This window comes from Sebastes fasciatus, chromosome 3 (assembly GCF_043250625.1).
Source record: "Sebastes fasciatus isolate fSebFas1 chromosome 3, fSebFas1.pri, whole genome shotgun sequence".
NCBI lineage: Eukaryota > Metazoa > Chordata > Actinopteri > Perciformes > Sebastidae > Sebastes > Sebastes fasciatus.
In genome coordinates this window covers 29,373,004-29,399,636 of record NC_133797.1, presented here as the reverse complement: position 1 = coordinate 29,399,636, position 26,633 = coordinate 29,373,004, and the positions used below count along the sequence as shown (strand labels likewise).

Sequence of the window (26,633 nt, the reverse complement as noted above, 5' to 3'; positions counted from 1 at the left end):
AATATGAATGACATGAAAACATTATTCTAGTGTGATACTGACCCTTAAATATATCATGTTTTGTTTGACGTCAATAAGAAAGTGCTTGTAAATATGCCATAAAGAACGGAGCAAGGCATTCATTAATTGTATTAATTAGGATTGCAGCTAATGATTATTTTCATTGTCGATTAATCTGTTGATTATTTTCTTGATAAATCGATTAGTTGTTTGGTTTATAAAATGTCGATCAATGTTTCCCAAAGCACAAGATTACGTCCTCAAATGTCTTGTTTTGTCCACAACTCAAAGATATTCAGTTTACTGTCATAGAGGAGTAAAGAAACCAGGAGATATTCACATTTAAAAAGCTGGAATCAGAGAATTTAGACTTTCTTTTTTTTTAATTATTCAAACTGATTTATTGATTATCAAAATAGTTGGCGCTTAATTTAATAGTTTACTATTAATTGATTGATCATTGCAGCTCTAGTATTTATTAATTCATTTTGATTTAGCTTTGAATGTTAGATTCAGTTGTAGTTAGTTGTCAAACTACATGAGCAGGTTTAGTTTCAATTTCTATTTTCTGGAACTGGCTGAGCTTGTCTTTCATTTTGTGTCAGTTTTAGTTATAGTCAAAGAGCTGCACCAGATCGTCTTGGCCACTTGAGGCAACATCAGACAACAACCCTGCATTTACTTGCATTAAAAGACAAAACGATTTAAACATTTTCATATTGTTCTTTATGATGTATTAGTTTTAGTCTGTTAGTCTCACTACTTTCTGATTTATGTTTCAGTTAACAAACGGGTTTTTTAATCAACAGTATTTGTGTTTCTGAAGAAGAAAAAGATATAAAAGTAAATGGGGATATTAAAAGGTTGGTAGAGACAGACAGACACAGATAAAGTTCATGGTCAAAACCACAGCAAAACACAACCTCACAGACGCTCATATTTGAAATGTTTCTGACTCTGATGAAGGTGTATATATACAGTATCTGCTTCCTGCTGGATTATTGTCTTGACAAACATGCACTTTGTTCTGCTGAATCCCTTCAGAGGTTTGCGAGGGTGAGACACACCTCAGGACATTCACGTTTCTGTAATGTTTATGTTTCCATTAACAGTTAGTAAAGACATATACAATACATACAGTTCCTCTCAACAATGGTATTGTTTCAGTGTTTCTGCAAACACCTGTTGCCCAGCGATGATTTAATGTTTCACTCAGTGCTTAAATCACACATCTTCTAAAAACGTAGTACTGCAGCCGTTTGTTTTAGTCGTGCAGGACACATTTCATCAACCGTGTGTATTGACGTTAAGGCAGCGAGTTTCAATGACCCACATCTTAATCATTTCTTAAACAGAATTATCAGTTTTAAAGGCTACTGATACCAAGTGGAAACTATATAGTGTATGAATGTGTGTGTGTGTGTGAACGTGCATGTGTGAGTGTGTGACTGATACTGATATTAATATGGAAACCTTCGAAGAATAAACATTTTATAGCAATATGTATTCTTCTTCTTGCACAAACAAATATGCGATGACGATAAGTCTGTGGAACAATTAATGCTAATTTTAAAGAAGTCAGCAACAGATAATATAAGAAAACAGTGAGTTTTGGAGATCCTTAAAATGTAAATTATTAAACTTTAATTGAGAAAAATCCACCAAAAATACATAAATGTCAATAAAACATGCTGCAGTTTACTGCTCTGTAATATCTTTGTGTATACCTGCAAACATGCAAAAGCTATACTATACTATGATACTGATATCTGAATGTGTGTATCTGTCACTCTCAGTTTGGTTGGCAACTAGACAGCAGACACAAAGACAGCAGACTCTTGTTCAGACTTTAACGTTGACTCCGTCTGTCTCAGTGACCGTTGTAAAGCTGTTTGTGTGCAGCTTCTTGTGGTTGATAGGCTCATATCAGACCAGTCGGGCCAGTTCCCCCATGTCTCTCTGTCTCTGCCTATTAACACAAAGCTGATGGCTATCTTTACCACTGTCTGACATCTTCAGTGCGTGACTCGTGACGTTAATACAGACGTAATGTTCTTATTAGCATAATCTCATTGTTGGTTTGTGTTTTTAACTTCCTTCCTGTTACAACATTCTCTCTGTTTTTGCAATTGTCTTCCCTTCCCACTTAAAGTCCAGGTATGGATCCACATGTCGAGGTACGTGTGTAAAGACTGTTAACTACAGTATATAGTGCTGAATTGTGGAATTAGACTGTTTTTTGTGTTCAGGATGTTTTGGGCGGGCCTGAAACCGCCTGAAGACATGGCTCGATGACGAACTGGAGCCAACCTTAGCACAACCCCTCCAGTAATACTATATAAGCTCATAGCATCAGTGGTTGTCCCACTCAATTGTGAGTTCCACTTACTTAGCACTATCAGTGGTGTACTGGCCATCTGGCATACCGGGACAAATCCCAGTGCTTACGTCATAGGCTCCTAATCCGTCGCTATTGTTGTAAAACGATGAATAAATTGTTTTGAGCTTCACAACCCCCTGCGAAATGACTCATTTCACTATCAGAATTTGATCAGCGGTCCGATGGCATTTGAAGAGCCGAACGATTGAATCATTTTATCCTCATTCAAGTTAGCGTAGGGCTAAACCGGATGTTAGCCGACTCGGCCAGCGGAAGTCGGGTTAACAACCTGCAAAAGTAGCGCGCAGCAGTGAGATGGCCATGTCGTATATTTGTTCAATTTTGTACATCACGTCTTTGTGGTAGACTATTTGTCCCGCCTCTCCTCCACTGTGATTGGACAGCTGGGTAAAAAGCGACTCTGACGAGCTCAGCGTTTTACCCAAAGTTTTTCAACTTTCGGCGACCTTAGAAAAAAATGGCAAATGTGCAGCAGTCGGTGCAGAATAGACGCTCAGCGCCTCGTCACGCTGCTGCCATTTTTTACTTTAGCATAAATACACGGCGCTTCCATTGGAAAGCATTAAAAAAACACGCTGGCCTCAGGAAAAAAATTCTCTCATTGACATGGCCCCTATTTCCGTATTGGGTTATACAAATAAACTTCATTTGACTAGATACTGTGTACACTGTATGTGTGTGTGTGTGTGTGTGTGCTGGTAATAAAGTAATCTTGGCTTCACGCTCTCCTCCACCTTTAAAGTAGGTTTATGGCTGTTGTACGGCCTTCACTCCAACCTCATTACACCCGGTTGGAGGAGAGAATACATTTCTCCATCTGTAAACTTTGAACTGGCTATCTACATATACTGTGTGTGTGTGTGTGCGTGTGTTTGTGTTTGTGTGTGTGTGTGTGTGTGTGTTGCCAAAAAAGACGAGAATCAGTGATTGCATGTCCTTCATTAACAGAGTCATTGGTTAATGTGTCACTTGTACGATGGCTGCAGCACACACACCAACACACACTTGTGCTGGAGTAGAACGACACCCCGTCTGATAAGAGTCTACAGGCCTTGTTCTCCCCTTAAGGGTTGTTTAAGGTTATGTACACTTCCACACATTGTCAACGCGCTCTCCTTCCTATTCTCTCTCCGTGTTTCTGGGAAATATGACTGGAATGTGACAGCTTTTAGACCAGTTTGTATTCTCTTTATCTCCATTGTGTTTATCAGTGTGTCGCCAGCAACGTGACATTTAGTTCATGCTTAATGCCTGAAAAGAATAAAGCTTATTAGCACTTGTCAGCTGAAACTAAATCATCATTATGGTGTCTGGTCCCGTTAACATATGCATCAGTCAGAAGAAGCACACTGTGGCTTAGCCAGAGATGTGTAATGGACTTCTGGACAAACTAGCCTGTTGTTTGAACTTGAGATTTAAATCAAGGAAACATTTGGCTACCATGCTAATAAAATACTATGATGATTACCAAACCAGTGATCATAGACGAACCTGTTATAATCAGACTTACAGAGGTATATCCTAAAATGCCTCAGGCAGAGATTAGTTCAAGTCTTCTCCTCTGATTTACAGTGTCGTTCTCTGCACTGTTTGAATTGTTTCGAGTTCTAATATGCCTGAAGATATAGAAAAAGTAAATATTTGGCTTACACACTCTGTAAGTCTGCAGACTTTGCCAGAGGGAATTTTCCACAATTCATAGCTTTGTGACGTTAAACACAGGGTTAGCAGGGGTAGCCCAGAGGCGTTAAAAAACAACAAAAACAAGGACGGCACATGGATGTTCAGCCTTGGGTGAGCATTACGTGACCAGACATTATCAATCCATTTGACGAGGGTGCTTTCACCGTACGCATTGATTTTTCATTCAGAGATGCCTTTCCTTTTCCTGTCATGATATCAATGTGCACGCAGCATCAGCGGCTGTATCTAGCTGGAAAGCAGACGGTCCATGAGGCAAAGTAAGGGAGTAAAGTAAAAAACACAAAACAAAAATTCAACTAACGTTATTCTAACATAGTTTTAAAATGTTTTTCCAGATGTTGTCATGTATGAAAAGACCCAAAATGAGCACTGTAAGCGGACTACTTGATTACTATAAGCAAATTATTTTGACAGCGTTTGTATAGGGATGATTCTGTCCTAAGCTTTTTGATCCATATCAGCGGTTGATCACTGTAACTGTGATCACTATAAGCGGTTTCCACTGTATTGCTTTTCTGGGCTGGTCCATTTTATTTCTGTAAACACACTCTCAAACACAAGCTCATGACTTTTCCCTGATTGTTGTCAATCATCAGCTTTCGTCACGCCCTCTGCCCTTTTATCCCCTACCTTCCCTTTTGTCTTATTCCTTATCAGCTGAGAGAGATTGAAGAAACGGTGGGGGGTTACCTGTGCTGAGTGGCCCCACCTCTCTCTCTCTCTCTTCTGGCCATTGAGAATGAGTAAACACTAAACTACCGTTGCTTACCTCCACACTCAAACACCCACACAGACGCAGGCAAGCGAGGAGGCTCTCTTGCTGCTGCAACTTCATAGAAGAGTGAATGGACAGAGAGAGAGAGAGTGAGTTTTAGACAAGTGTGATTTAGCAAAGCGACACACCGACATCTGCATCTCCTCGGCCTGCTCGTCGATAGGTACGCTACTCAGTTTGGGATACAGGTACTGTGTTAATGTCGACCCTCAAGTGTGTTTCTGTCTTCTTGAAGGTCTCTGCACTGAAAACATCTCTTGTTTTAAGTCTCTTTTAAAAATTTGTCATCACTTTTTGTTGTCATTTAAACATTTAAAAGAAAAAAAATCACATTTGATCGTCAAAAATCTTCTTTTTTCCTCAAAATTGTGCACATCTGAAAACTGCTGGGTATCTTTATGATAGATGATATGATTGTAAAAAAGTACTTTTGTGTGACGTTATGATCGTCTCTCTGACCAAACCTTACAGTTGTCTTATGGAGACATTTGATGGAGTTTGTCTATTTTCTCTCTCCTCATGGAGTTGCTAGACTTGTTTCGAAAATGATTGGAAACACGAAACAAAGGCACTTTAATCAATCGGTGATTAAAATGGAGATCAAGATGTCCTTGCAGTGAAACCAGTGGAACCGGTGGAGTGGCGTGGCACTGTATGTGTGTATGTATATATGTGTGTGTGTGTGTGTTTAGGGTGGGGGATAAAAAAAGCTTCAGTGACTACATGGAGAGGCTGCTATTATTATAGACCGTTGACTTCCGGGTTCACAGTCATATAATAATTGGACTTTTACCCTGGTGAGGTGAGCTGTTTGTTGTGTGCGTGTGCGCATGTGTGACAGAGAGAGAGACAGAAAATCTGCTGCTAAATTTCATGAATTTAAGTTGCATTCAAGGCTAAACATGCAGTAAAAAAACGGCAATATTTGCTGTTTTTTAATGCTTCAGTTCACTTTTTTGTAAGAGATCTTCTCAGTTAGAATTAAAACAAAAAGTGTGTATTGTCATGAGATGTCATTTTCAGTTGCGTTTTTGCGATTGTGCCATCGTAGGAGTGTGACACACGCTCTCTTAACTGTGTTTGCCGACAGGGAGGGCCGTTGTTTGATGATAAAAGTGTGCATTGTAAGCTTGTGTTGTAAGTGAGAGAGTGAAGGATGTTGGAAAAAACAAAAATGAGGTTATAAGCAAATATTTGGGTCTTTTATTAAGTGTCTCAAATATCACAGACTCTTAAATGTTGCCGGTTTCCCCTCATACACACTCTCATAGGGGGCCACTAAAGCCTTTATCACGAGTGTGTGACACTGTCAACGTCAGTAGTAATTGTCTGAAACAATGTCTGCTGTGGCCTTGAACAGGCTAGCTGATTAGCCTGAGGAATGTGTTTGCCTAAGGAAGCAAAGCCCCTTTCAGCTAGCGCTAAAGCTAAAGCAGCTCTTATGATTAGTAATGACTGTGAAGCTGTGTGAGGGGACGTATGTGGCAATATTCGGTTGCCGTTGACCTTTCTATCCTGTCATGCTTTTATATTAAGACTGAATCCAAAGCCCTTCTGTTTGTATTTAAAGTTTGAATCAGTCATCATCATTAACGTTGATGCTGTTATTTGAGTTGAAAAGAAAAAAAGAGATGATGCAGGCTCTTCGTTACGTCGCTTAAAAAACAGTGTTTGAGTACAATTGTGGTGTTTTGAGTGGTGAAATGTGAAAGGTCTTGAAAGCAGGGGGGCTCTCAGAGTAAATGAAGTGGAATCATCCCTCCGTGGTGAAGTCGGGGTGGGCTGAAGGCGGTCACTTACGCGCTCCGTCTGACCTGAAATTCTTCAGGCCAGTTTCACTTTAAAGGGCTTTCTAGCTCCGAGGGAGGCCCGAACATTTGGTCCCCTCCTCTCTGTTCATTATAGCCTCTCTGGCAGCTTTCCATCTGGTCTTGCCCCCCCCACCCAAACACTCTCTCCCTACTCTTTTCTGCATGTCTCCCCTCTCCTCACCCGTCTCCCTCTCCTCTCCACACCTTCCCCCTTCCCGCTGCTCTTCTTTGAGCTTGAGTGAACCAGAGGAATGAAGGTGACAGGTACATGGATGAGAGGAGAGAAGCAAGACTAAGTGGAAACTTAGTATATGGCTGGACCGTGCATGGTCAGCGTGATAAATGGTGGCCAAATTGTTACAGGGATAGTCAGCGGTAGCGTCTATAATGTGAATTCCTGGATATTAAATGTTCCTCTGTAGTGGTCCCAGTGATATTTGTTTGTTGTGTACTGAAGTAGTATATCATATAGGGCTGCAACTAACAAATATTTCATTTTTGATTAATCTGTTGGTTATTTTATCCATTAATTGATTAGTTGTTTGGTCCATAAAATGTCAGAAAATGGTGAAAAATGTCCAATCAGTGTTTCCAAAAGCCCAAGACGATGTCCTCAAATGTCTTGTTTTATCCACAACTCAAAGATATTCAGTTTACTGTCATAGAGGAGTAAAGAAAATACAAAATAATCACATTTAAGAAGCTTAAATCAGAGAATTTTGACTTTTTTTTTCTTAAAAAATTACTCAAACCGATTAATCGTTTATCAAAATAGTTGCCGATTAATTTAATAGTTGACAACTAATCGATTAATTGTTGCAGCTCTAATATAATATGACATGGTTAAAGGAATACTTCACCCTCAAAATGAGCATTTATATATTAATTACTCACCTCGTGTTACCTTGATTTTGTGAAGAAAACTTTGTTTTTCTCGCACCTCCACGGTGAATGGAGAATAAAAAAAACAGAGAAAAGTCTTGATGAATCGATAAAAACATCCGTTTAGAAACTCTCACACAACTCGTGCAGTAATATCCAAGTTTCATTTATCGAGTCGTATACTCGGTACTTCCCAAACAAATTTATTTTTGCTAAAACTGTACTATTTAAAATACTTCAGCATAAACAACAGTACTCGCACAGACGAGTAATGCGCCTGTGCAAGCGTGAGACTGTTTATGCAGAAGTATTTTAAATACTGAAGTTTTAGTGAACATGCATGTGTTTGGGAAGTAGTGAGCATACGACTGTGAGAGAGTTGTGTGAGAGTCTGTAAACGGATGTTTTGAAATAGAAGAAGAAGAGAAGAAAGGCACTTTATTGATCCCAGAGGGGAAATAAAATGTTTTCACTCTGTTATTTACATAGTACACACAGGCCCGAAACACACACACATGCACAAACAGGACCTGCAGTAAATACATGCAATAATGGAGAGATGTCAGAGCGATGTCTCCCCTGTTCCCTCCGGCCGCGGTCGGGAGGCTAAGGCAGGAAAAGCCAACACCAGGATCAGCAGTGATTCATGGAGAGACCTTTGTCTGGTCAGCTAACATTACTGCCAAGCAGGTGAAATATAGAGTGATATTGTGGTTTTAGCTGATGTGTTTCGCCTCTCTGTTTTGACGAATGCTCGCTCACATTCTGGTCGCGTGTGCACACGGGCGAGCGAGAGCAACAGGACACTGACTTTCGTTGACTTAACGGCCACAGGTGTCGCTGTTACAACCAATCCCCGTTCTTACAAACAGTCCCTTTAAACAATAATAAAAGTAGTTGTCAGTTGTAGGGATGGTTCGCTAGTCACGGATCGGGTCGTGTATGAATTGTTCGGTTTATTTGAAATAAATCAGGCCGATTGCGTACTTTTTTCATGTAGAGTTAGAAATCAAGGCGTATTGAAGGAGGCTGGGACACGGGTGGACAGGTACGGGGTTTAACACACGCGCAGTGTAACCAAAGCTGCGTTGCTATTGGCTCAATTTCGGCGAGTGCAGACCAGATCGTCGTATCGTATTGTAAATGTGTGATGGTTTGACAGCTCAGGGCTTTATATATATATATATATATATATATATATACTTTTTCTTTTTTTTCTTTCTTTTCCTCATAACAAAAAATGAAATAAAATGAAATATGGGTAAAACAAAATGGAGAGAAAACAAATAAGAAAAACATTTAATTAATGAAAAAAAAATAGATTAAAAAAAACAAACAAAAAAAATAGATTAAAAAAAAATAGATAGAAAAAAAACAACAAATCTGCAGAATCTGTAGACCAGATGTTACTGCGCATGTGTTAATGAAGCGTGAACCAGCCCCCTTCACTGATGAAGAGTGCGGCTGTCACTCAGATAAGGAAATGGTGAGTAGACACGATAAAGTCCAGTTAGAGGATCCACCAGCATCGTATCTCTCTGCTGTATGGGACCATTACTGATTTAGTGTTACCTATGAAAATGACGGGAAAAAAAGTGGTGGATAAAACGGTGACTGTGTGTAAGCAGCACTGAGCAACACGTGTGTGGTTGATGATAGCAGCATCACTTCTGGTACGAAAGACCCAACTCCTCCTCTACATGCAGACTCACCCAAAATGAACCCAAAATAATAATAATAATAATAATACAATAAACGGATCAAAAATGATGCCGAAATAACTACATTATGATGTTGATTAGTAAAAAGTCTGAATTCATGCTTTGTCGGGTCTGTCCGCAACACAACAAGCAAACAACGTTTAAAATGCTTGTTTTCTGAACGTAGTTCGGATCGATCAGTGCCAGACTTAGCAGCTGCTCCATCAACACTACATCTAGGAATAAATACAGCAACGTCAGTGATGACAGCGGAAATATCTATGTATATATTATTACACACCACATATATGATGAATGCTTTTGATACACATGCTTTAATAAAAAACTGAAATACTTTTTTTTTTTTTTTACTTAGTTTGTATTGCAATTTCAGCAACTTATACAATCATCGCATTCTTTCCTACTGTATTTTCATTTTACACTGAAATACTTTTAACCTTGCAGACTGTATGTCATGCTAATACCTTTTCACCATGTATAAAATGTATAATGTACTGACTAGTAAATGTTACCATTTACTATTACTGAATGTCATTTGCTTCATTATAAGTTGTCTTTCAATCAAACATTAAGATATAAGTAGAAAAAACTGTTTCACAAAACATTATAGACATGACCTCTGACTATTCAATTTATGTTGATGGCCTTAGTTTATAATTACATCATATTTATATGAAAATAAGAAAGCTGCATTTTTTGTTTGCACTAATTACTGTAGAAGAGCTTTTCTTTCAATTAAGATTTGACAATGAAGAAGAGTTTATGTTCCTTATGTAAGCCATACTTTTGTTAAGGCAAACATTTGTTAACTTATTTTTGCCAAATAAATGAAAAGCATGTTGCAATCAGAACATGATCTCCTCGCTGTAACATAAATGTACCGAACCGAACTGAAAATCGTGACCCCCAAAACCGTGATATGAACCGAAAACCGTGACTTTTGTGAACCGTTCCGCCCCTAATTCAAAGACAACAGCTCCTCACAAAACAGTTACGAAGCGACAGAAAACAGATGTGTTGAGGCACCGTGATAACGCAGCTTCCCTCAAGGTGACTTGAATGCTTCATTCTGCTCCAACCGGTCTGAGTCAGCATGCTGACAGTTGAACTAGGTGAACCACATTGTGAGGACATCATGTGTCCTGAAGGGTCAGCTACAGTTCTCACTTCTCTTCTGTCAAGTTCGTTGTTTCGCTCCGTTGGGGTCTTTTACTGCAGCAGATAATGCACGTGTGCAATACATTTCCTTTGTGTTGCTTGTTTGTAAACAGCAAACAACTCTTCTTAATAACTCTTGCGTCACATTTTCAAGGATATGAATCATGTCAGTAACTATCTGAAACAATAAAGCAGTTGCAGATACCAGAAATCACAGCAGGAAGCTTTTTTTTTTTTTTTTAAAGCAGTTTATCAGTTTGTGCACTTGTCTTGAGAGGAACTGCTGCAGGAAAACAGCGTGGGGCTAAACACTGTGGTGTACTCCTCCAGGTCGTATCGCGCTGCAGAAATGAACAGCAGGACCTCTGGTCTTGTGACACGCTACTCATTTACTTATAGGGATGACTTGTAAAAAGAGCAGGCAGTCATACAGGCTCTCTGGCCAAGATACTGATTACCAGCACGGCTTTATTGCTGACTTTATTCCTGCTTTTTCACAGTTTTTGTCTATGTGGCAGATTCCAGTGTGTGTCTGTGTGACCCTGGCCTCTTATCAGAGATAACCAACAAAGTCTAATAAGCAGCACCCTCTAATGTGATTACTTATGATTTAGTTGTAGTTAAGTAAACGTGTTTCAGCTTAAACCCAATGTCAGTGGCAGGGTTATTGCGTCAAATGTAAAAGTCGGTAAAGTTTGATTTCCAATCTGCCAGCATGAACAAAAATCAATCATGAGCAATAATGTGTCTTTTTATCTATGGATGCATGATGAAACCGGCATGTCATCGGTGTTGGCAGACAAAGGCTTTAAAATGAAATATCGGTATTGGCCAGAAATGAACATTTCCTCCGATATGACAGGCAAAAAGAACAGGCATTGGTTTGAGAGCCACAGACCAGGTAGGGAATTCAGAAAGTGACAGATTAAGGTATTGTTGTTTTTTGTCTTTTTGATGGGATTCTCAGTCTCAGTGTTATAGTTAATTTAACTTCTTTTTAATATTTAAATTTAAAACCACAAAGAAACCCTCAAATCAAGGCCTGATCAAACCTGAAGTGTGTGTGGCGTGAGGTTTTATGGTGTGTTTGTGTTGCCGGACAAATGATTTAGTGAACATGTGCAATGATTAAGAGGCGAGAGACGGTAAATGTTCTTCCTCCGTTTCGCGGGTTTACCGGTGGGGTTCAACGGTTAACCGCTGACCTGACGGACTGTGCGGTCACCAGAACACCTGAAACCATCTGATGCGTGTCTGCGTCCTGATTGGCTCTCGCTAATGACCGACAGTTAATCTTTGATTTAGATTGACCCCCTTCGGCTTTAGAGGAAGACCCGATGTTACTGATCTGTGATCCTGCTCCCAAATGACGCAAAATACCACGAAACACACACACACACACACCTTCACATACATATTTTTACACACACCTTTACAGACACACCTTTATGCTATAATTCATATTCAGTTCACTCCTTGCAACGTCATGGTAATGGTTTTGACAGTTTTATAATTGGTGATTAAAGGTGCACAGTGTAGCTCTCTATCATTTGTGCTTTAATCTCTTCTGTTTTGTGTATCCATCACTCTGTGGTCTTTATGCTAAATAGACTTTCTTCTCGCCTGTTTACTCAGTCGTTAAGGAGTGGGGCCGGTTTCAATAGCAGCTGAAACTCAGCGCACTGTTGACCACACACTGTGACTTTCATCTCTCTCTCTCTCTCTCTCTCTCTCTCTCTCTCACCCCATCTGCTCTCTCCGTCCCTCACTCCCTCTTTTCTTGCTCTTTTTCAGAGCACTGAGTTTTTAGACAGAAACTCTCTGAGCGAGTGGCGTTTCTCTCATCTGGCTGTTTTTTCTCTCTCTGTCGTCTCTCTATCTGCTCTCTTGACTGCCCAGGAAGGCGTGTGTTGTTTGCTTAAGTTAAGCTGTGCTAGGAACACGTTCACCGTTGTTATGTACAAAAAACACACGCGCATGCCCGAATATACACACACACACACACACACACACACACACACACACACACACACACACACACACACACACACTTACACACTTACACACAGTTGTAGTCTTGTGCTGACATGACATAAATAAATCACTGTAGTGGTAACTCCCAGTCAGAATTTCCAAATGTCCGCTCCGAGTAAAACAACATGAGGAAGTATTCAAACCCCGGTTTCAACGTTTCCTGCCGTTTTTCTCCAATTTCTGCAACTCTAAGCAGAAAACCTTTAAAACCCATGAAAACTACTTTTCCCATCAGCCCCCTCTCCTCCCACTAATATCACCCACTGTGTCTTCATTGAGTGGAGGTTTGCTGCTTTGGTGTGTGTATTTATCAGTGGTGGAAGAAGTATTCAGATCCTATTAGTACAAATACATTAATGTAAAAGTATCATCAGCAAAATGTACTCACAGTATCAAAAGTAAAAGTACTCTTTATTCAGACAATAAATGTCCCCTGTGACTGATATATTATTATATATGACATACTGATGTATCAATGCATATGTAATATTTTACTGTTGTAGCTGGTTAAGGTGGAGCTACAGTAGTTTTAACCATTTTACATACTCTAAGGTATTTTAGTCCAGTGGTTTCCAACCTGAGGGGTCAGACCCCTCCAAAGTGCTACAGGATAAATCTGAGGAGTCATGAGATGATTATGGAAAGAGAAAACAAGATTGTGCAACACAAATCTGTTTTCATTTTTATGCGTCCGCGCCGGTGACAGCCGGGTTGTCCATCTGTCCGTACGTGCCTCTTGTGAACTCTCATGAATGTCTTGAGGGAATTTCATCAAATTTGGCACAAACAAGGATGAACTGATTAGAATTTGGTGGTCAAAGGTCTCTGTGACCTCACAAAACTCTGGCCATAACTCAAGAATTAATTTGCTAATTACGGCCCCAAAGTACATCCTTTGAGCCGGAGTTGAACCAGCGACCTAAGGATTTTTTTCTGTAGTCTTTGCTTTTCTGTAGCAAAGACTAAATATTGGAGCGTTTTATCTCTTTGGGGCTGAAAAAAATACTGAAATGAAAGTAAATGAGAAAGCAAATCTCTCTTCGGTGGAACTGCTCATGACTCATAGACATCTGAAATGTGACAAGAGGCCTCAACTAAACACTTTAAATAAGTGATCACAAGCCACAAAGGTTGGGAAACACTGGGTTAATCTTTAACGAATAATCTTATCGTGTTTTTAAAATGTAAAATCTGAAAAGAAACTAACAACTACAGTTGTCAGATAAATGTAGTGGACTAAAAAGTACAATATTTCCTACATTATTAAGTATGAAGTAGCATAAAATGGAAATACTTAAAGGAACAGTGTTTAGGATTTGGCAGCGTCTAGTGATGTGGTTGCAGACTGCAACCAACTGAATACAAAGACTGCTGTAACGTGAGCCACCGAGTATCATAACAACACTACTTTAAGAGCAACGGAAGTCAGACGGCAGCTGGCGGTACCAAGGTTTTGCACTCTGTGGCTCACGTTAACGCAGTTTCACAAGCGGCTTCCCTGAAGAGGACCCGCTCCCTATGTCTAAATGAAGGGCTCATTCTAAGCTAAAGAAAACACAACGATTCTTAGTTTCAGGTGATTACACACTAATGAAAATGAATATTATATTACATTTCTGCTAACAGATCCCCCGAAATGTTACACACTGTTCCTTTAAGTAAAGTACAAGTACCTGAAGTTACTTTTCCACCGCTGGTATTTATGTGTATTTCACACATAAATAATCATCAACTAAAATTCTTCAGAAGTAAGGTTGGGATCTGCCCACGGACACATACACACTCATACAAAGTGCTGCTTTAGCTCCACCCTCACCAGCTCTCATGCTCGCAGCTTTGGCTCAGTGTGTGTATGTGTGTGTGTGTGTGTGTGTGTGTGTGTAGAGGAGGCTGGCCTCTGTGCTCAGTGCCCTGCTGTACCTGTCTCTCATGGAGGTGGACTAACACTCCCAGAGCAGGCGGCCAAGCAGCGGAGCGCTGTGAAGCAACAGGGGTAGCTATATCCTCCCATCTGACCACTCTCTGCTTCTCCTTCCTCTTCTCTTTCCCACCAACATCCCTCGGCTGCGATATCCTCCCTCTCAGTCTCACTTCCCTCTCTCTCTCTGACTGTCGTTTGTAAACATTATTCTTTAACAGTTATGTCTATAAATTTGTCTCAAAATTTAAAGGCGGGCTTGAGTGGTATAGTTTAGTAGTATATTAAAACGGCAGGATTGTGAGTGTTTGTAAGCGTTGATGTTTCATTGATCCTCGTCTGCTGCCTTGTGACCCTGGTGTTATGTAGGGGCTGCTGGGTAGTCGTGTCCACGTGTGTGTGTGTGTGTGTGCGCATACAGCTAAGATGGCGGCTTCCTTAGGCCTGTTTTGTCCAGTACTCTGGATCAGTGTCACTCAGGATAGAACAGCAAACTAAGAGACGCATTGTTCCTTACTGTTGGGTTTTCTTTGCTGCATAATCTGCAATAAATTGGGAGCCAAAGAGCAATTTGATGGCTGAAAAACTTCAGTTTGCAGTCATGTTGACTTAATGTCAGGTCAATGACATGAAGAATATAAAATGTCCTTCCTCTTTCTAGCTGTGAGGAACTTTAATAAAAACAATGCCTCGTTTGCTTATTTGAGGAAAAAGATGGAATTTGCCAGCAGTAGTCAATCTGTGTTTATGGTGTAATCCGGAAGAAGCCAGTAAAAGCTGCATTGTCTGCCCATAAAGCAATTCAGTCCCCAATAACATGCTGTTAATACGTAGAGAATCAGGTGCTTCTATCAATCATAAACACAATGTAATGGACAATCTCCACAGCAATAACTGGAACACTTTAACCCGGCAGGTTGGTACTCTGACCCAATCAAATCCTTGCTCTTTAACTTCCTTTGCACCGGTGTGCAGGCCGGCCAGCTCTGAGTTCACAACCTTTGACCAGGTGAACTCTGTGTTTGAATGTCTGTGTAGGTTACGTTTTACCTAATAGCTGCTATCTGTTCCCGTTGTGCTGCAACAAAGACGTAAAACCAGGATAGAAGAATCACTAGTGAATTGCTTTCTGAAATTCTAGTTTCTCAATAACGGAGACGTCGACTATAAATCTTTACGCTCTCTGTGAGTAAAGGTTGTGATTTGTGTTTGTCACGGTTAATCATCTACCTGCTGCTGCCTCAGGTTTCTTGCTCTCTCTCTCTCTGGCACACACACACACACACACACACACACACACACACACACACACATATAGACAAGATTGCATACACCCATGTATTCGAGGTGGAGATTTTCAAGCAAACACATTGCTTTTTCGTCATTTCATTTTATTTTCTAGATTTCCTTTTTCATGTTGCATGACTTCCGTACTGCTTTTGTTGCCTTTTGTTGTCTTTATTAAAGGCAGGGTTGGTTGAGATTTTAGAAACATTTTTGTTATATTAGTTGAAATTCTCATTACATCCCGACAGCAAATAATAAATCAAATGTTCTGACAAAAAGAAAAGAAAAAAATCCAGTATCTTTTGTTGTCGTAGGACTGTAATAAACTCGTCCAATCATTTCATTCGGCCTGAATGTAATAATGATTGGACGGGCTACCTACCTGTCTACCTGCGTTCACTCTGCCCGTGCACTCATTGCCCGTCACCAGAGTCTTCCACAAGCTGCTAGCTTGACAGCTGTGAGTACTAACAATAGCCATATTTGCCATTCACGTTCATTATGTAAGGGATAATGTGCGCCCTGAAGGGGTTTATTTCACAACAATGACCCGCTAGCTGTACATTTTTCCCGGTTATTACATGGCTACTTACTTTCGAAATCAATAATTTGACACAAAAACGGTCCGCTATCAGAACTGCGCCCATAGCAACGGTCTGCTATAAAGAAATTACAGACCGTAGAACGTCGTGATTGGCCAATCGGAATCGTTCAACAAAGCCGTGTAATAAGACATGTTAATGTTCATATTGGTAATAGTGGGTGAGTGGCTTTGGAGGGAGGCCTGAAAAGACGAACTGTCAGTGTTGTTGACTTAGTGACTTGCTCTCTAGATTTAGGGACTTTTGGCTAGTGCTACCGTCATTGGAGGAGATTTGGCAACACTGGGTTGGGTTTTTCGGACGGATCATTTTTAAATCTAGTGTACTTTTGCTGGTTTCTCAAGATCACCGACCCTGCCTTTAACACACTTTTAAAGATACACTTCTGGCAACACATTCCTCCCTAGACACACTTAATATTCTCATTTTCTTAATATTATGCAAGGGACGAGGGGTTATACCAGACCATCTGAGTTTCGCTTCGCTTCTGACACACTGAGTGCTGTGATTTCCGCAGTCTCTCCTAGGAAAGGAAAAGCTCAGCACAACAGTGATCCACACTGAGGAAGTTAGGAATATCTCCAAGTAGTCAAAAGCAGGAAGTAGGTTACCCCCCACGCTAAGATTGAACACTCACACACACACACACACACACACACACACACACACACACACACACACACACACACACAAAATATCCAGATACTATAAAGGAGTTGTTGTCATCATCATGAAACTTCCCCAGTTGATTACTTACATAAAGTCAGTTATTTTTTGTATTACAAGTTCTCCGAAATGTTTAAATACGTAAATGAGGCATTCTCTTATTAGATATGTGCTAATTTGTATAAATTTCCAGAACAGAAATTTTAACATTGGATAAAGCCAGATTCAAAATTATTGTTTCATTTTGTTGACACATTAGAGTCAAATGTTTTGACACAGGGAATTTTGGATATCTCTTTTTATCACTCCATAAATCAGAAAATACTGCAAAGCAGCCATAAAAAATTGTCAATTTTCGCCATTTTTTTAGGAATATAATGTTCTATGAATCAGACTATGAATGATATATGAACAAAACCCTCTGTAAAAACCTTCAGAATACAGATAGGAATTAAAATAGGAAGTTTGGTGTATATAAGTGAAACTGAAGTGGAGATTTATGGGTCAGAGTTTGAGAAAAATTCAATTTTGAGAAAACGGCCTTTAAAGATATGGATTGTAAAATTCACTAAGACACTGCAGGTGAATAGGGTAAAACATTTTAACTAATAGATATCACCATGAAACTTACTTACACTTAGACAGTTATTTATTTGTATTGCAAGTTTTCTGAAATTTTATGTTTAAATATGCAAATGAGGCATTCTCTAATGCTAAGTTTTGGTGAATTTAGGAGAAATCCACAGAAGCAAATAGACAAAATAGTAAAATAATCACCTAAATGTGTATTTTGGATGTTTTCTATCCACTAGTCTGAAAGAAGACACGTTATGGAAGCAAAATAACCCCACATCTCTAAATCGACCAGTGCATGAAATATGTTTTTGCCTGGGATGTCTCACCTTACGAGTGCTAAACTGACTTCAGTACTCTGTTATACAAAGTGTCAACCTCACAGTGTCACACAGCTTCTTTTTTTATCACCGAGCAGAACTCCCAAAGCGATTATTGTCCTCCCTTTGTCATCAGTCTGGCAAGATAAGGCTGATAAGAGATGGAGTCATGTTAGCACTTCACACGATAGAAGGAACAGAGGGAGGGCACGCCGAGCTCTGGAGGCAGAGGGAAAGCAACACCGACATAAAAAATGCTGTTAATGAGAACTGTCTCTACAAACTAGATTAACTCTGTCAAAATTGATGTTTTTATATAATCTAATGTCATCTTGACCTATGTCACCGTGCAGCAACCAACTGCTGGCTAAAGATAGAAGGAGGAAACAACATGCCGACCTTCCCCACTCTTGGTTTTTGCTGTTTTGCTGTTTTGCTGTTTTGTTTTGACCTTATTATCCTTTGTACATATCAATAAATTAATGAATTAATAGTTTGCTTCATCCAGAAATATATTTAAATATGTGTGGTATGTCTGCAATAAATTTTTTTAATGATATTTAAAGCATTTTATTCTACCAAGCTGACTTTTGCATAATTTTTTTGGACGAGGTGTGCGCTATTTTGCAGGTAATTCAAAGCCCTCCAGCCTTGGGCGAACTAACAAGTGAACAGGTGTGTGTGTGTGTGTGTGTATGTGTATGTGTGTGTGTGTGTGTGGGAGAGTGGGATATTGGGTCAAGTGAAATGAGTGTGTGCGTTACCATGGTTGCTTGGCTTAGTAGCGTTTTTACCTTTGTTGACTGCCTCACCTATTTCCATCAAAGTCCAGGCAATCTTGTGACGCGCATACACACACACACACTCACACAAACACACTCACACTACCTGGCTAACAAGCAAAAGGTTGTTTTTTATTTGGCCTATTTGCCCGCATGACGTATATTCTGATAAAAACTAGTTTGCTTTGTAGTCTGCTGTGATTGGCCGCTTCAGCGTGGAGATTTGTGGATTTAAAATACTGTGGATTTTTCCACCCTGAATGCTGGCAGTGTTGGAAAATAACAGAGTAAGAGGTTTATGCTTGGGAAGCCGATTTCAGATTGTTCTCTGTTCCTCTTATAGGGCTGCAGCCCTTAATGAAGGTGCACACACACACACACACACACAGAAACACACAGAAACACACAGCTGCACCCACACACTCATGCTAAAGAAGTTGAAACACCCTCTTGTGGTGAGTGTGCAACAGGTTCCTGTGTAAGATAGATTAATGTGCACAGCTTTTTGTCACAGCATGAGGGGTCATATTTTACTCAAAATTCCTCATATAGCTTAACTCCAACTTGTCTGACTTACTGCTGACACACACACACACACATAATGAGCATGTGATCTAGTCGTACTCAGTGAACCTTTGAGCTGGAGGTTTCAGGGTTTACAGCCCTTCATTCTCTCTGATAAGGGTCAGAGGTCAGCAAGGGATCTGAGGAACTCAACAAAACAAGGTTGTAAAACCACTGATAGGGGAAGGTGCCCTGGGGATTTATAGATGCTGTATTTTCATCGCTCTGTCCAAGTCACATTATGCGCCTTAGTTAGTTTGTTAGCGAGGTAATCGTGCATGTGATTGCGCCTGCAAATTGATGATTGTTTCAACAAGCAGCCATATTATGGGTTTTGTGTTGGTTAGGGCGGTCCCGAATTCCATTTTTTGGGCTTTGAAGCTTCTGTGAGAAAGTTATTTGATAGGGATGTATCTATACTTGACGGGATATCGGGCCGATACTGACTCAAATAGCTGGATCGGGTATCGGTGACAATGGGGCGAATCTATTCAATTCAATTTTATGTTTATATACTTTATATATTATTTACTGGAAATTTGAATCCCTGTTTAAGTTTTGAAAAAGGTTTACACTTGAATTATAACTCCTGTTCATTTCGTAGATTTTTTTGCGAAGTTGCTGATGTACGATTTATTATTTCAATAATAAATAATTCAGTAAATTATAAAATTATTATATATCTATGTATTCATTTGTTAATTTTTTTTTTAAAAGTTAGGAAAGTGATGTTTAAGTCAAGCCTGTTGTTGCCTTATACATAAACGAATGATCCCAGTCACTTCCACATAGTGAGGCATACAGCTTATTAATTAAACACTGGTATCGGATCGGTACTCGGTATGGGACGATACCCAAAGCTCAGGTATCGCTATCGGTATCGCGACTGAAAAAGTCAGATCAGTGCATCTGTAATATTCAAAGCTTCGCGGCGCGGCGCAGCAGGTTTCAGTGCTCTGGACTACTGTACACACACACACCTCTACACACAACAAACAGCGATATCCGTCTGAGAATAACTAATAATAATTCATGTTGAATATATTCATTATTTCATTATTACATATTTCAATTAAAAAAAAAAAAAAAAAAGCATTGATTACTGATTTGGAGGTCGATTACCATGGCAACGGCCAAAGCTTCGAAGCATTTGGGTCAGCCCTGAACATTCTTTCTTATTTTTCTTCCTTCTTGTGTTTCCCTCTTGGATAGCAGTTGTGGTTGATACAGTTTACCGTAATGTGACCGAACGTGTCTCTCTTTGCCCTCTTCAGGTCCCCGATCTGATTGGATGGTTTTGTCAGAATGACAGCCGAAGATCCTGCTTCCTCCTCGACTATGAGCAATAACGCCGCCCCCACCAAACCCTCCCAACCTGCTGGTGCCTCCCACCACTCTCTTCATGGACAGATCAGCGTCCCTGAGGGAGTTGCAGGTGCTACCAATGAGGCTGCACTGGTCTCCCTGATGGAGCGCACTGGCTACGGTATGGTCCAGGAAAATGGTCAGCGTAAATATGGCCCTCCCCCTGGCTGGAACGCTACATCTCCACCACGGGGATGTGAAATCTTTGTGGGCAAGATCCCACGGGACGTTTATGAGGATGAGCTGGTCCCGGTGTTTGAGTCCGTAGGACGCATCTACGAGATGCGGCTGATGATGGACTTTGACGGGAAGAACAGAGGGTACGCGTTTGTGATGTACACAGAGAAACACGAGGCCAAGCGGGCTGTTCGCGAGCTCAACAACTACGAGGTGCGGCCCGGGCGGCTGCTGGGGGTCTGCTCCTCCGTGGACAACTGCCGTCTTTTCATTGGTGGGATCCCCAAGACCAAAAAGCGCGAGGAGATCCTGGAGGAGGTCTCCAAGGTGACAGAAGGGGTGCTAGACGTGATAGTTTACGCCAGCGCTGCAGACAAGATGAAGAACAGAGGCTTTGCCTTTGTAGAGTATGAGTCGCACCGTGCAGCCGCCATGGCTCGCAGGAAGTTGATGCCTGGACGCATTCAGCTTTGGGGCCACCAGATCGCAGTGGACTGGGCCGAGCCGGAGATTGATGTGGACGAAGACGTTATGGAGACGGTGAAGATCCTCTACGTCAGGAATCTTATGATGGAGACCAGCGAGGAGTTGATCAGACAGGTGGGACTATTCAGTTTAGAGGTTTCAGGACGTCCTCAAAACAAGACATTTGAGGACGTCATCTTGGGCTTTGGGAAACACTGATAGACATTTTTCAACATTTTCTGACATTTTATAGACCAAACAACTAATCGATTAATCGAGAAAATAATCAACAGATTAATCGTTGGCGATCTCTGTAAAGGGGAGACGCGTGGGTACCCATTTTCAAGGGACCCTTTTGAAAATTTGCCATGCCAGTTTTTCCCTTGCCAAAATTTTACGGAACTTCGGAGCGTTATTTAGTAGCATTATTTCCTTCCCGACAAGCTAGCATGGGATCAGGAGCAATGGATTCCTTAAGTTTTTTAGTTTCATATGATACTGGTGTCTTCACTTTAGCTTTAGAACTGAGCCCGTTACAACCTCTGAAAGACAGAATAGCAGCCGTTGGATTTTTAAGAAGTGAATCTATCCATTTGGCAGTACCCCTGCGGCCCACTAGATGGCTCTCTGAGGGCCAACAGTGGCCTAGTGGTTGAGAATAGCTGAATTAATCATCATCGTCTAACTGCAGCCTACCATTCTTAACCAATCACCCATTTTCTCTGTCAATCAGGTGTTCAGCCAGTGGAATCCCGGATGTGTTGAACGTGTGAAGAAAATCCGTGACTACGCCTTCGTCCACTTCACCTCCCGGGACGATGCCGTCATGGCCATGGACCACCTCAACGGCACCGAGGTGGAAGGGTCCTGCATTGAGGTGACGCTCGCCAAGCCAGTCGATAAGGAGCAGTACTCGCGCCAGAAGGCCTCCAAGGGAGCTACTGCCACTCCAGAGCCGACTCCGCAGAACTACGTCTACCAGTGTGATCCCTACACACTGGCTTACTATGGCTATCCCTACAGCACCCTCATTGGACCCAACAGGGACTACTTTGTCAAAGGTAAGAAATCTTTCTTTCTGCTTTTGTTCCAGTGATGATCAGCTGCAAACGCCAGTGTTTCTCTGAAAGCCATCTATTTTTCTAAATGTTGGCGGCAGCAGAAACTCAACGGGCCAATGCACTGTTAAAGATCTCATAATGACATCTAAAAGATGCTATTGTAGGAACAATGACCCCATCAATAGGGAGCTTTGATTTTTAAATGGTCATGATGATGAAGATAGTAATGATTTAATCTTTAGTCATTTGACAAAAGTTTTAACTTGATGAGGGTTTGTGTCTTAAAATCAGAGACTTGTTGTTAAAAGCAAAGACAAAACAAGGTGATGGACCAATGAATGCTAATCCCATTACCTGTGATGATTGATTATATATGGTCTTTGGGTGGTAGCAGGAAAATCTATTTGACTTTCAACAATCATTGTGTTTTGGTTTTCTCTCCAAAGGATCCCCAATGATACAGAACAATGGTAATCTCTCACATCCTCATTCCTACTTATTCCTTCAAATGAACAATGAGCTTTCTTGCCATGTGACAAACTATACGTTTTCTAACACCATCCTTTTCCCGCTGTGCTGTCACCTCCCATTTCATGCTGGTTTATTGCAGAGATCACAACAAAGCTAAGCAACGTCTAGCAATACCATTTCACAGTGCCATGAATTTAACATGAATTTAAGAGCCAGAGCAGTGCTCAGGGAAAAGGCCAAAACAACCCTGAGCTCAAACAGATATTGTTGAGAAATATCCAGTAGCAACTGCACTTGGTGGGCAGATTAAATTAGAGCTAAAGGACTCTTCTTGCTACCCCAGTCCTGTAATCTTGGGAGGAACTTTCAAAGAAGTCCTAAACCCATCATAAGTCTTGCCTTACACAACTTTCAATACAAGTTGCCCCCTCTGCCCAAGTCCTCCTCCCCTGTCATCATATTACTTTAATTGTATTTTAAGCAGGTACTGTGCGAGGTCGTGGCCGTGCTGCTGCAGGTAACCGTACCCCTGGACCGCGGGGGTCGTACCTGGGGGGTTACTCTGCCGGTCGTGGCATCTACAGCCGCTACCACGAGGGCAAGAAAGGGCCCGAAAAGCCCTATGAGCTGATGCCCGGTCTGGAGCTTGCTGCCTCCGTCAACCCCATGAAACCTGGCACAAGTCAGTGAGATAGATATATATCCATCCATATCCTTGCCCATCTCAAAAGCCTCTATTAAACCTTCCAGCTCATAATTCTCTGTCTCTCTCTCCCTGTGTGGTTTGAGGAACGTTTTGTAAATCAAGATTATGGTTGTTGCTGGACGGTCAGGCGCAAAAGGACTTCCTTTCACTTTGAAGCAAAAGAATAATCACACAAAAATATCTGTCCTTTCTAGCATGACCAGAAAGTAACGGCTATGATTTGTTCCTCATTCTATCCTTTTTTTTTCTTTCATATCAAAAATTTGTCTTACCTGGTGTTCAGACCAAAAACAGCACTGTGTTTAAAGAACACAAGGGGCTTCGTCGTCGGGGGCGTATTGTTAAGACAATTAAATACATTAACATTTATTTATATGTGTTTAAATGTATGACGATCACCAGGTAAATAGTAGAATTACCATGGTCACCATGGTCACCCCAATGTAGCGGTTCCATTGAACTGAATAAGGAAGCCAGGTTTCTTCACACGGTGCTGTTGTCTGTCTGAACATTGCCTTCGTTACTATGTGGGGACCAGTTCTTCCACAATCTCCTTTTACACATGCACTCAACTCCATTTTTTACTGAAAGGTGATTGACACTATCTTGAATGTTAACCAAATGCGCATCTCGCAAAAGATCAGCTTTTTCTATTCACAACATGAAGTTATCTTCAAACGTCAACTCAACCAGTTTTATTCTCTGTTGGATGCAGCTGTTTTTGCTTTGTTAGCGTTACGACACTTTCAGTCAATAACGGAGTTGAAACGCACAAACTAAAGATTATTTATCTACTCTTTTCTATTGTGTCTTCTCTATTCTGATCACTTAAAGGATAATACCAGTGTTACGTAGGGTGGCAGTCCATCTGCTGCTGTCTGCACGATCAAAACGATTGGTTTTGATTTGTAAATATGACATCCACTGTGTAAAATAGGCTGAAATTGGCTGCTGTCCCAGCAAAGATAAAATGTGACAGTAAATGGTGACTTCTTTTAAGGACTATTTCCTTCTGTCTTGTCTTTCCTTCTGAAGTAACCAGAAGGAAATGTCAAGGCATTGATACCAATGAGGGGGAAAAACCCAACTCACATAAGTTAAAAACAGAAAAAGGCTTCATGTTTATCCAGGTGGATCATCTAAATTCTAAATTTCATGTAGAATAATAAAAGGTAGAAACTTCATTGATAGAAATGAACACACTGGTGTTATTCTTTAATCTTCAAAATCTTATTACTAAACACAAACGTGACTAAATCTACCAGATTTATTTGTCGTTGGTATTAATGTCATGTATTTGGTGATCATTTTATAAAGTGGGTGTTCTTGATGCTCCTTCTGCAACGATTTGACCCCAATCTGGAGCTCGGTCTCAGTCCCGAACTGTGTGGAATCACAGGATCACCACCAGATTGAAAAGACTTTTGTCCATCTGAAACAATGACGGACGTTGTGCTCGCTGTGTGTGTGTGTGTGTGTGTGTGTGTGTGTGTGTGTGTGTGTGTGTGTGTGTGTGTGTGTGTGTGTGAGGTTAATCCACAGTTGAGCACCATCATAATCCGAATCACACCCCAACACCAACTTGTGTAATTTATTTTTTTTTTTTTCCCCCGTCTTCTCTAAATTGTTTCCTTCAACCTTCATCTCTTTAGCAGTCTCTCCTTTCTTAGTTTACCTCCAGATCTAAGTGTGCCTGTTTCTGTTTGAGCATGGGTGCATGTGTGTGCTTTCATTTCTTGTATTGTGAACGCAAACATCTTTGGCTTTTACTCTGCTGTCTGCAGCGGTCCCGTCTGTTATCCAAGCTCTCATTGTCGTGTCTCTTTATGTGCAGTGGCGTTGTCGACTCTGGGTGGTCAGTACCCGATGTTTAGCACGGCTCCTGCAGCCAAGCTGATGGAGGAGGGGAAGGTGCACACGGTGGAGCATCTTATGAACCCTCTGGCCATGCAACACGAACACAACTCCGCTAATGCTGCTGCCTCCGTCCTACCTTCGGTCTCTACCCCTCCACCTTATCAGGTGAGCATTATGACACTGTTGTATTGATGCCTTTAAATGAAACTCGTGAGCTCGTGTTTACAACATGGGTAGTCATGAGAACACCGCTGCTAAGCAACGGCAATATTAACGTTACTGTCGGCGTCTAGAAGCCACAGAGGCTAACAATTTAGCAAGCTAGCAGGTGGGTAACATAATGCAGGAAATGCAAAGGCATAATGACAGAGGAGAAAGATGAGGCCGTTGGGAATATCAGCATTTTCCTCAGACATATTGAACATTTACGAAGAAAAACAATATACGACTAAAATTACAATATATATTAACTTATTATACGCCAAAAAATTAACTTCCATGGTCTCCGCTATTTCTGACAACGTCAACAAACACGTCACAACTCATGAACTCGGAGCTTTCAGAAACTTAACACTTACAAGTACCACAAGAGGGGGGCGTTCGTATGGACTCTTCTCGTGAACACGATAAACACGGCCCCATTTGAAGCCACCAGATGTTTCACAGATACACAAAATGTTTTTAATTTGATGCATGCTGATAAAGATGTAAAATGTCCAGCTCCATCTCAGGGCATGTTGTTTCATGCAGCAAACAGCGCCCCATGGGTACTGCATCACACAGTACAGGGTCCGGTCGGGAAAGTGGGTCAGAAATCTAATTGCCCAAAGTCAATTTTTACTTGCCCCTAATACAAATTGTTTTATTTAATAGACGTTATCAAATAACAACAAAGACCAAAGTTAATTGTCATGTTTAATCTTTATTTAAGTAAATTAATCTGGAGTTTTGCCCACATCCTCAAATGCCTCCCAACTAAACTCCTGTTTCCAGGATAATTAAAATGCTCGCTTGCGCTTCAGCTCATAAACTTTGTCGTTACCCGCCGCCATTTTCCGAGTGCTTGATCGTTAATGTGCATGTGCAACTCCAGATGAGAAGGAAACGAGATGGCTCACTCCTTCGCTACTTCCATCATCAGCTCCGGAGAAAAAAACAATGTGTTTAATTATCTTTTACCTCTTGCCCAATCGGGCAAGTGAGTTGCTAGATATACTGGCCCGACGTGGAGTCCTTATTGTTGAGCCCTGCTCAACAATCTATGGATCAGATTTACATCAAATTTGCTGCAGCAGAAACAGAGATATCGTCATTTTCTTATCGTCACATATCC

General features: G+C 40.9%; 1 protein-coding gene across 33 annotated transcripts in view; it reads left to right on the top strand.

Moving 5' to 3' along the window:
- Nucleotides 1-26,633, top strand: part of rbm47 (RNA binding motif protein 47) — a 41,859-nt gene that overhangs the window by 11,090 nt on the left and 4,136 nt on the right. For 6 of the 33 annotated variants that reach the window (XM_074630056.1, XM_074630059.1, XM_074630060.1 and 3 more), the window contains 5 exons: nucleotides 20,473-21,340; nucleotides 21,939-22,266; nucleotides 22,713-22,736; nucleotides 23,219-23,419; nucleotides 25,278-25,465. In XM_074630056.1, the coding sequence (XP_074486157.1) occupies nucleotides 20,504-21,340; nucleotides 21,939-22,266; nucleotides 22,713-22,736; nucleotides 23,219-23,419; nucleotides 25,278-25,465 (1,578 nt within the window). In that variant the 5' untranslated portion in view covers nucleotides 20,473-20,503. Of the gene's footprint in view, nucleotides 1-4,749; nucleotides 5,069-14,312; nucleotides 14,480-20,448; nucleotides 21,341-21,938; nucleotides 22,267-22,712; nucleotides 22,737-23,218; nucleotides 23,420-25,277; nucleotides 25,466-26,633 lie in introns of those variants that run through there. The other 27 variants (XM_074630070.1, XM_074630073.1, XM_074630072.1 and 24 more) reach the window with 18 other exon arrangements.